The 12,181-nt window shown below is 39.5% G+C and overlaps 1 protein-coding gene across 6 annotated transcripts in view; it reads right to left on the minus strand.

Annotated features, from left to right (window-relative positions):
• Positions 1 to 12,181, minus strand: part of BTRC (beta-transducin repeat containing E3 ubiquitin protein ligase) — a 119,755-nt gene that overhangs the window by 50,824 nt on the left and 56,750 nt on the right. For all 6 annotated transcript variants that reach the window (XM_021536362.3, XM_021536367.3, XM_021536363.3 and 3 more), the window contains one exon: positions 8,035 to 8,124. In XM_021536362.3, coding sequence (XP_021392037.1) covers positions 8,035 to 8,124 — 90 coding nt within the window. The remainder of the gene's footprint in view (positions 1 to 8,034; positions 8,125 to 12,181) is intronic.

Genomic DNA, 12,181 nt, shown 5'->3' on the forward strand with positions numbered 1-12,181 from the left:
ACTGCTTTTTAATATTTTTAAATCCTCATCAGCTAGAGCCGTGCGTTTGGGGTTTCATTTTTCCTCTCTCCTAGAAAAGCCACCTCCTAGCTTCATTTGGTATCTCTTTTGACCCTTGCTAATGGTGTTCTCTTGGAGGGGCGTGCCATGCTTTTCCTCTTAAAATTCCTGCACTGAAAGACTGCACCACACCACACTCCACAAAACGTGCTGATGGCACAAATTACAAGCCCCCAGCCGAACACTCCAGCCCCCACCATTCGGGCAGATTTATGTGGGCTCTTGCCGACGTTATTACAAGTCAGAGTTTATTGGGAAATTGTTACATTATGCGGAGTGTCTAACAAATTGCTTATGCTGCTATAATTGGATTACAACAGCCGCTTGCTCCCACCGGTAAGATTAGGCAAGTAGGACTCCTGCCGATCTCTGAGCGTTAGCAGTAATTTTATTTGCCTTGCCTCTCTCTTTCCTAACAACATGCCTCTTTCCCTGCCAGCTGTCTGCTGAAAAGGCACAGGCTTGTTCCTTGGCCCTAACAATGCAATTACAGCCCTGCAGATCGCACTGTTTGTGCATTAAGTACAGAGCCAAAACGAGGCGAATTGATCGTTTGACTTTTGGAGGAGCCATGTGATCTCTGCGTGCGGGTGATCCGGCATGCACCACTGGGCAGTGCTGCAGTGCGCGCCTCGCCATCAACCCGCTCCGCGCTACCTCCCCTCCCCTGCCCGCTCCCACCAGCAAAGATGTTGGAGCCCACCCCACCTTAATCCCCATCAGGCTATATAAACAGCCTCATTTTTGGGTGCTCTCTTGCCAGGCTGAACTCAGAACTCACTCTGCCTTCTGAAATGTGATGCTTGGCCACATCAGTGACTTCCCTGCAGTGGGCTACACTAGGAAACTGTTATTGCAGCATTTTATACCACAAGCTTTAGCACAAGAATTGGACATATTGTCGAACAACTTCTTAAATTCTTGTATTTGAAAAATACTAAAAATACATCTAATGTCATGTATTCTGTACCATCTGAGGGTGCTGTCACCGCAGGTGATTACTTAAAAAGCAATGCTTCCCATGTCTGCCACTACTTATCACCGAAGCCACCAATGACTTGGATTCCAAACTATTTCACATTTCCAGCACGAAGGATCCTAAAGTACTTTGTAAATACAAGTCCAGTTTGGTTTCAAACACTTCTTACAAGCTTGATGTGATGGATATAGAATGAAGACCTCAAGGCTGTAATTCTTTATGCAGAGTACCCATCACCAAACCAGCAAACACAGCAAGGAACAACAGCATGTGATACTATCCATAATATAGTCGCAGAGGAATTTTGACTAAGGATGCCAGGCCAAGTTCTACATTTTAAAAGACTTCTATTACATCTTCACTCTCTGTACACTGAGAGCATTCCAATATTATTTCATTTAGAAGAGACCCCTGGAATTCTCCAGCTCAGCCTCCTGCTCAAAGCAGGGTGCTTTATGAGGTCAGATCAGGTAGCTCATGGCTCTTGTAAACCTCCAAGCATGGAAGCTGAAGAGCCTCCAAAAGTAACCTGCTCCAGTTTGACTATCATCACCACAAGAAAACTCTTCCTTGAAACCACTCAAACATGAGAAGAGTTTCTAACATCTATGGGGGGGACCTTCCAGTTAATTTACTGAATTCAATTTGAAATGTAATGCAATTTGCTTTACCAAGATTCCAAACCATGGGGTCCAAAAAGTAGAAACATCTCCACTGAGTTGACCAAAATTTGAAAATTATTCTTCATATCAAGATTTTGCCTATCCCCTGCCTGACCATCCTTACTGCAGAGCTTGGAGAACTGATCTCCATAATATGCTTAAGAGACCCTCAGCTACAAAGCAATGTATGAGTTAGCTTTTATATTACTGTTTCTCCAAAGTCTCGGTTGCATTTAAAAAAACCCAAGTGTAATTCTTTTTTTATTTGTGGTTTCATTGACATGCAAAGTCATTTTGGGTGGTAAGAGAAGCAGAAATGACAACCACTCCACAATGTTTTTGTAACTGAAGACTAAAGAAGCCTGTTTACACATAGTTTAACACTCAAAAGAAACTCTGAACAGCTGAAATGCCTTATAAATAGCTCAGACCCAGAGGAAGTGCAAACGTCTGCATTGTGAATTGTAGATCTTAATTACAGACAATGGCTGGTACAGCAAGTAGCACAGAAAAAAAAAGTGAAACAGTTGCACTGTTCATGGTTGGCAATAATTCTTCAGGAAAATATTTACTATCAATCAGTTATGAGAAAAGGGACTCTGCGCTCATAAAACAGCACGTTGCTTCTCATACCAGGACCATTTTGCTTCAGCATAATCTGAATTTAAACAGCTTGTTTCCTGCGGATATAATTTTGGAAATAAATAAAACAAGTCTATCAAAATCTGGAGAATGTGTATGGTGGGGTGGAGTGGGGGGAGCAGGAATATCACATTTCTTTCTCCATAATTTGCAAAGAGGTTATTAGACCAAGATGAAGCTAAAGCATAAAATTGTCTTGACCTAAAAAAAGATAGATGGACCTAGCAAGGAGGATAAAAATAGTCATATTTGTGACAGGAAGATCATCATTAAGGGCAAAGCTTTTAGATAAAACTCTGATACCATTTTCTACTTGTGCTGTCTGAGTATTCCCTTTCAAAGCACCTTTTGCATGTTAAGTACTTCCAGCAATGCCTGCCAGTCACACGATTCTCATTACAGAGAGAATACCTCCAACAGAAGGGTAGAATGACATGCTTACATCTCTGTCAGCTAGTGGCTAAGGTAGTGTTTATCCAGTTTGCAACAACCTCAGAAAGTGCTGTCCCTCCCAGAGAAAGGTATAGCCAAGACAGTAGAGGATACTTTATTGAGGGATTTGGGGCTGGAAGCATGTCCACTGACAGTCCCTCTGCATCATTACACAGAAGCTAACATACTTTCTTATTAAAACAGTAGAACAAATACTTGGAAACTGAACATTGCTAGCCAAAGAGTATTTGTTCATTATTAAATTGCTCTAGTTTAAATCTCAGGGATTGGAAAGGCTTCAAAATCACTAGAAAACAATGCATTATCTGAAGATGCACTGAGTCAGTGGTATATCACAGCAGAACTCTGAGCTGATAGTGCTATTCATGCAAAGTAAATGCAGACACACACTCTGGAAAAAAAGAGCCATCAATCTGTGACATAAAGGGACTTGAGAGTACAAGAGGGACATCTTCAGATCAATTTGTCCTACTGCCAACTGGAACATCCAGCCTGGAACCCTAAACGCTTCTTTATTAAAGAGTGCTTGTGGCTGCTCCTTTAAATTCATATAAAAATTCCAGACTTAATGTTATTATTGTGCAGACTATGTTTGTTCTAAAAATTCAAAAGTAGTGATGCAGAAAGAACTGACAAAGGAAAGATTTCAATTACCAGCTACTTCCACCACTCCTTGCTTTAGCTGAATCACCCTTGAGTGTAAAATGTGTAGCTACAGCTAAATAATAAGATGCATCTTTTGAAAGAAATTTCACATAGCATGCTGGAAGTGCCAAGGCCTGTTCTCACAGTTCTGTTTTTCCAGAATTAAGCACAATAGAGCTCCCTCCACCTTTAGAAGTACGATGAACAGCAAAGATTCCCTAAAAGACAGAAAATGCTTAAAAGACCCTGAGAAGTCCCTTAGTTTGTCAGGACCTTAAAAAGCAAGACCAGTTATCACATGTGGGTAGCAAGCAGCGGTCTGGAACAGAAGTTGGATTTTTCAAGGGTGGCATGCGTGACTATATTTTTCTTCTTCTAATTCTACTTAGATCAAGCTAGAGGCAGAGACTCTCTCCCAGCTGCTCTTGCTGAGTCCAGAACTAAGTAGAAACCTGCAGATGCTGCATGCCATTTTGAAGGTGTCTCATCAGTGCTGTCTCTCACAGGGATGCCACAGGGTGCCTGTCTCTGGCACAAGTAGGAAAGAATTCAATGTGCAAAATGAAACTGAGAACGCTCTTTTGTACAGGAGATACAGATGAACTGGAACCAGCTGCAGGAGTTAACAAACAGTAAGACCTATCTAATGAATGGAAGAAATGGGTATTGACTGAAAGCTCTGAGATCAACTACACACCAATCTCCTGATGAAAAAGAAAAGAGCATTTGGAATCAAAAGGGTATTTCTAGGATCCAGGGTAATGCAAAATCTAACAAACTCAAAGCAAACAGCAAAACTCAAACTAACACACCATACAAAGGTGTGAAAAGGCATGACCTCTGAAAACAGGACTGTATATAATCCATCCAAGCAAATACTCAGCCAAGGAGACTGGAGACACACCAGAGCATCCCTCACCACACATCAAACAGAAAGAGTGAAGGTCACCACAGAAAGATTTCCTGGGCACAGAACAGAAGAGAAACTTGTTTGCACACCCAGGAGCATCAAAAGAATCCTAGTGACATACCAGATGCCAGGGGACTTTTAACTATGTCCCTCTCTAATTGAGGATGAAGCACACACCAACACCATTATCTGCCTGAAGATACTGGCTTACAAAATATGGAACAAACAATAGGAACAGATGCTCATTTGGCCAGATTTCAATAAGCCTCATTAAAATCAAACACCCTGTCCTTGGAGCCCAGGTTCATGCTACATTTCTACCTTATTTAAGCACCTAGCACCAATTCCTGAGAAAGTTGTCCACTTGTGGTTGCACACCAGTAGCATCATTAAAAGAAACTCTCCTGCAGAGATTTTTGAGTAAGTAAAGAAGCAAAAAGAGGAAGTTTATATATATATATATATATATATATATATATATGCCAGTGTGTGTACACATACATGTAAAAACACAATTAGAGATTGCATTTCCTTTCAAAAGACATTGGCTTGAATATACATCAGATTTGTTTATCACTCAAAGGCAAGGGGCAAAAAATGCCAAAAAATAACAGAAAAACTCTGACAGATGCAAGACAAATGATGCTACAAATCACACATATGAAATCTGTCCATCACAATGTATAATTTTTAATTTAAGATCCCATATATTCAGTCAAAATATGCACACACTTGAAACAATTTCTAATGCTCCTTATTTGCTTTTACCCAAACAAGGAAGTCCTAAGTCCCATCAATGGAGTTTCAGAGGACAAATACCAGAAAAGAAGAGCTAAGAACAAGACACAAAGATTCACTATAATATTACATTCTAGCTTTATTTTAAAATGTCTGAATAAAAATAGCTAATTCATAGGTTTGCAAAAGGCACAGAGCACCTGGCTGGAGAGTCAGCATGACTGTACACAAAACCAGACAGACAAGGTTTCCTAATAAACACAAACCTTCTTGAGTGATCAAAGTACTGTGGCCCTATGCTGCTTTCCACACCTGAATATGTGTATCTGTTTTTTCCTCCTTCTGTTTTAGGAAAAATGCCAGTTGTTAGGTTGGTGGTTTACACTGGATGTCCTGTACAGAAGCACTCGTTCACAAGAGAGTTTAACAAATGGGCAGTGCTCCAGTCTGAGAGAAGATACCTCAGTACTGGTATGTGTGGCCTCAAGGGTAACTGCATTTCATTCTTTGAACAAACTTTTAGAAATGTCAAGCACACAATCAGTAAATGCCATTAATACAGTCTTAAGAGAGCACAATTATCTTTTCTACAAGTATGTGCAGAATCAGAAATTTAGTTTTCAGAAAAACCATTGTCTCTTGCAGACTGACTGACACATCTGACAAGCAGCTGATAATGCAGCTAATCCCAGTCAGGGATCAGAAAAAAAAATAATTATTTCCAAAGTAACCCTTTCTATGTTTCATGAACCCCCTACAATACATTTGGAAAAGTGCTGCAGATAATGAAAACTGCAGCACGTTCCAGTATTCACCTCCCTGACAAAACATTTTAAAATCCAAGGCTATAAAATACATCAATAATGGAAGATAAAACTTCCTGTGTGTATGTGGTAGGAGAAGGCCTCTGAACTCTATACAAAGCATTTAAGCCTTCACCTAGGGAACATTTAACAGTTTTGCCATTTGCCTATGCCATCACTGAACCATGTGCATTTAGATAGCTGGATTTATAAATGCTTTGAAACTTCTGGAATTTGAAAGACAAGTTTGCTTAGAACCAACTTCATTTGGTTTGTAGATAGGAAGGCAAAGTACTAGCCAGGCAAGCTAGTACTAGAGGAATTATACCCCCAGAAAAGTCATATATATATATATATATATATATACACATATACACACATGTATGTGCATGTATGTATGCATATATATGTATGTTTATATATGGTTTTCCATATATATATGATGGCAGACTGTCAAAGAGTATATATACATATATATTGCCCTACAGCATATAGAGACATGATACTTCTAAAACATACACTTTTTTATCTCCAGGATGATGTCTCAAATTCATCCTCAATAGCATGAAACAAGTCTTGCTGTTCCTGCCTTGAGCCCTACCCACACCTCTCACCACAAATCTGCTGAAAACATAACTTTTGGAGAGTTTATTAAGACATTAAGTTGTTAAAGTACGTGATTTTATTTAAAAGAGGCACAACTTAAATTAGCTGTACTTCTTGCACACCCTTGCTCCTTAGTGAGGCAATCAGGTCAAACACAACACTGCAGAGCAGATGGGGTTGAATGGGTTTACTCCCATGAGCTTGCTGTGAGCTGCTTTATGGCACTGGAACAATGCTCCACAATGAGATAACTCAGCCAGAGCTGCTCTGCTTAAAGAGTTTCACCTAGTCTGTATCATAAAACACCTCAGGAAGCAATGTGCAAGACCCCCAGTTAAGAATGGGGTCATGTTAAGAATGGAAGCACTGGGACCAAACTTTGTACCAGGAATTTGTACCAGAACTGGTAGCTTCTCTTGAAAGTGCTTCTCCAGTGGAAGATAACTGGCACGTCAAACACAGTTTATGAATGCTAAGCCACCTGCAAGCACCATTACAAACTTCTATGGTAGCCCTGACAAGAGTCAAAAGTAATGGGACATCCAAATTTCACCAGCAAAACCCCAGCAAAGATTTAGCTGGGAAATTATCTTAAAGGTCAGTACAAAAGTGGCCCCTGAAGGGACAAGGCACCTTTAACAACCAATCAAAGTACGAAAGAAATGGACTTCAAGAAGATCAAGGAATAATAACTGAAAGAGAAAACAGGCTTTTGAGTGGTCAGGTTTGTGGTGACAGAGGAGCAGCAAAATGCCAGCTGGTTTCAGTAACAGATGGCTGCATGCACTGATCTGTCCTGCATGCCCATTCTAAACTTCCTTTCAGTGGAAATACAAAGCTTACACAAGACTAAACGCATCCTTCACGCAGCCTTTCCACACATCATCATGGTTCAAATGTCCTCTATTCACAAACAGACCAAGCTGTACATTGGTTTACTCTAGTTATGCTGAAATCTAAGACAAGAGGGTGGCTAATGGCATCTGTTCTTTTCCAATCACATCTACCTTAATTGTCAAGAAATTACTTTTCTGTGACAAGCTAATAAATTAATTTTCTTATCATTCTGACTGTAGTATCTCCTCTGTCCCTTTCCTTTAAGTGCAGTGTTCACTGTATTTTAATTGAAAAGTCTTTTTGCACCTCCCTTCTGGTAGCTAAGAAAGGGAACCATGATACACAGAGCTCTCATGCAGTATTTCTAATATGTATCTGGGCATTTGTCATTTGAAGTTGCCACAGCTAATTACATGGCCGGCATAGGTCCTCCCACTGGAAAAGCCTATTACTTGTATGGCAAAATGAACCCTTCAATCCTACATAGGTCAGGACTCAAGTAATCATTTCCAGCAGAGAAAAACAGCAAAACAGGATCCTGAAAGAGAGACAAGCCTACCCAAAATACTTACACTTTGTTTAAATATTTATTCCTAACTGTAATATTTTAGAAGAACTTTTTAATATTTAACAAGAACTTGACTAACAATGAACAATTTCCTAAAAATCCCTCAAAACCAAAGCTGTTCTGTTACTTACTTTGGCCACACAATTTTCGGTCTTCATAGCAGTGCTTCCTAGACATACTGTTTCTTGGTTTAAGCACAGTCTGGCACAGCTGTTGTAGGTCTGCAAAAAGATTAAAATGGTTATGAATAGAAGAACACAATTTTCTTTCAGGCACCACATTTTTGGCACAGGAACCTACACTAAGTCTACTACTCTACTACATTTCTTTTTTCTAAGATGTAAATGTTTCAAACCAATATAAACTAGTTTATAGTAAAAGTCTAAGTTCAGGGCATGCACATCCTCTGAGAATCCATGTACAATTTTACAGTACGGAAGTACAAAGACGAAAATTTTTCTTCTCTGTTCCTTTGAAAATGGAAAAAAAAATCTCATCTCAGTTTTTGTTCTTTCACAAAATGCCGCATAATGGAACAATTAAAGCAAGGTGATTTCTACACACTAGTTATTAGAGAGTACATCAAATGTGAATAAACATCTGACTATCAGAATATAAAATGTAAAATACATGGGACACAATGAATGCTATAATCAGAAGGGAGCAAATGCAGACCACATTCCATTGTTGTATTTAATCTTCCCAGTTATGTAAGGCTTTTAAAATTGTTTTAAAGTAGAATGTCTTTTTTCTTTAATGCTGTCCTGACCAAGTGACCCCCAGATGGGGCTGAAGACTTCAGAGTCTTTGCAGAACACATCACTTGTAGTCTCTCCCTTTTGAGGGAAGTGTATGAACAATACTTACAAAGTGGGCTTACAATTATAATTTGGTTGAGTTGGCTATTTAAACTAATATGCCTGAAGAACTCAGGAGCTTCTAACAGAGGCTTTCCTCCTCATCCCCAGCACCTTTGCATCTAAGAGCTTCAGTATGGGATTAATACACCTGCCACCATTTACAGAAAAATGTTCCCATGCAAAAGTGGCAGCTCAAAAGCAAACACAAATTTGATTTGTTTCAAGAGTAGAAAGTGGACCACAGAGAAGATGTTGCCACCTCAAAAAGTTGTGTGGGGAAACCACAAGAAAGATGCTGAAAAAGAATGAAATTAAACTTGTTACGAAGACATTTTCAAGAGCACTAAGTAAAGCATACTAACATTCATGGTATTTTAAGATTGCCTTAATGGGAGGATGCACAAAGACTTGTAGTGAGCTGCCTGTCAGTTATCTCCCTGTAATATTCACTGGCAATCTCAGGAAATGTTTTCTTTAGGGCTTGCTACGATTTCTATTTGCTTGATTTGAAATTACTTCAACCCCAAACCTGCTACAGGTTACAAAACCTGTGGACAACACTGGCATGATAAGGGCTCCTATACTTCTCCTTTGCCCCAAAGCTCCATCACCAGAGGCCAGATTCCCTCCATACCAAGAACCAAAAAACAATCTCCTTCTCTTGCCCCTCTGCCAGAGGCCTGACTGTGTAAGATGTTGTCAGCAGCAACATAAAAACTGGCAGAGGAGCACATGGCATAGGATGTCAGAGGCAAAAATGCAAAGAAATGAAAAGGAGTTTACACTGAGTGATAGGAGGTATGTCCACAAACCCAGCATTCCCAGCAGCCCCCACCTCAGGTAAGCACCAACTGATGGGAAATGAGTGTTCTCAGTCAGTTTATAACATTCACCTAAGTTCTTACCATCCTCATGAAACAGTCCTTACTGTACACAATGGGAAATCAATATACTGGTTTAGGTGGATCTGTACTGGACCAGCACAATACAGACATTCTTGGAGAAATTAAGGAAATCACAGTCCTTTCCACCTTAACTATTTACAGAGCCCCTTTAAAGTTCACCATGAAACAGAAACATAAGAGATCACAGAAGCCTTATCTTCTTCATTGCTTTAGCATTCATGTTTTATTTCTCACTGAGCTCTCTAACCAGAAACAATCAGTGACAGACTGGAATGCAGAATATTCTGGCTCCAGCAGTTCTCCTTACATGTCACAACATTGATATCTGCTTTGACTAGCAGCCAGCAAGCAGTTTCTGTCTCTAGACCCAGAAGGAGAAACTGAAGAATTCAAACACATGAATTCTTTCAAGGTGCTGTGCAGATGAACAAAGTACATCTTTCAGCAGGAGAGGTTCAGATTCAAACTGGATTAGGCCACAAGCAAACATAAGTCTGATTGCCTCTTGCAAATATTTGCCAACATCATAAAACCATCACCCTGGTATGCATAAAATTTTCTCCTCAGAAGAAAAATCAGAATGGTATAAACTACTATAAATTGGGGCTTAGATATAGCATCCCAACCGATAGACAAAAAGTTGATACCATCTGTTTTGCACTGACATTCAAACAATACCATGCAGACTTCATTTTACAGGCAGGGTATTAGTTAAATTCAACCAGATTGTGAAGGAAAAAAAACATGAAGAGTTGGTAAGATTCTTTGTTCAGTTTTCACATTTGTGTAATTTGACCCATTTATTGGAATTCTGTGATTTTTTTTCACTTGCAATTTAATTCCTAGAATTCCAAATGCAGTACTTCTGCACAACTTGTCTGCTACATACTGTAAATTTTATGAGGAGCCCTGATTCAGGAAAGCTACTACAAACTCCACTTTGCAGATCAAAAGCTCAGCCCCATAAACATTTACTGAAAGCAACAAAGAAGTCTGTGGCTCTGTGAACTGAACCATGAACTCAAGTCTTGTCAGTCTTTTTCCTCCCAAGACAGGTATGCACAAACTTTGGTTGCATGCCAGCTTTTTAAAAGCTGGGCTTGCAATAGGCTTTCTCCACAGTTACAAATGGGAAAGGGTAGACAATCCAAACACAAAATGTGAAATACTAAATGCTAAACCTAGAGACATCAGTATTTTCTGAGAATGAAAGAAGCTCACTATGCACTATTCAAAAGTTACATTCATGTCAGAATGCAAATGCAAATAATTATTCTAGTGTATTGCTTAATTTTGATTACTTTCACCCACACATTACATCTCATGAGAACAGCACCAATTGAACTTCCAGCATAACTTGTTCGTCAAATCCCACAATAACAGGACTACTGACATTTGACTATTATATCATTAATTTAAAGAAGATAAAATGAAACACTTCTTCAAATAGTTGGAAGTGAACTTCTGGTGCTTCCTGCCCCAGGACATTGTGCAAAGAAACATCATCAGAAGTGGAAAAAGGGACTAAAACTCAGGGACAGCAGCTCCACAGATACTCAGCACAGATATCTTCCAGACATCCCTAGTGGAACAGCAGTAGATGCTGCAGGAACAGGAGGGCAATGGAGTACCAAAAGAGACCAGACTTCCTTGCTCCCATTCAACAGCACTTTCCACAGTGCTGGAGTTGGCAGTGGATGAGCTCTGGGTCTGACTGACCTGGGCATTCTCATGCTATCAATACACCTCTCTGCTCTTTGATAACATACCAAGGAACTCCTCCTTCCCAACCTTTTCAACCACAGGAGAGAAGAACATGCTTTTACTGTAAGAGCTAACTTTACACAGTAATTTCATTACATAAGGATTTATGTATGTGCCAAATTACCAGATGACCATTTAGTCCTTCAGCAGCTCTTTGTTTCTCAGTAGAAGTAAAAGGGAAAAAGAGAAAATTAAGAGTATATATTGTGGATTTAACGCATCAGGATGCATATTTGAGACTAAAACATAAAGTACTCTTCAGTTTGACATATATTACTGTCTTTGCAAATTTACAAAATTTCTCTTATTTTCAAATTCTCACAGAGGAATGCCTTATTAGCCTTGTGGGATGAATAAAGAGCACAAAGAAGATTCACACACATGTTCTACAATAAGTTTTAAAGAGTTAAAAGCAAAACACAGAAAACCCAGTTCTTCCTTACAGTACAGAGGAAAAAGAGGTAATGTCACTCTGCTTGATAGGTCTCAACAGAAATGTATTGCCAGTGTTACAAAGAAGCTACATTTGGCTCATGAGGCCAGGTCATAAGAAGCTTGGAGAATATATTGTCCAGGCAGTACTACATGGTAGTCTCCAGATGCTTTTTTGCAGGCTGTAGTTACTGGCTACTGAGAGACACAAAATGGCTGCTGGACATGGAGATTTGGTTTCATCTGATATTGCTCATACACTAATAGCTATTGTGAATAGGTCCAGTGAATTCTGGACCTATTCACAATAAGTATTT

Source organism: Lonchura striata, chromosome 7 (assembly GCF_046129695.1).
Source record: "Lonchura striata isolate bLonStr1 chromosome 7, bLonStr1.mat, whole genome shotgun sequence".
Taxonomy (NCBI): domain Eukaryota; kingdom Metazoa; phylum Chordata; class Aves; order Passeriformes; family Estrildidae; genus Lonchura; species Lonchura striata.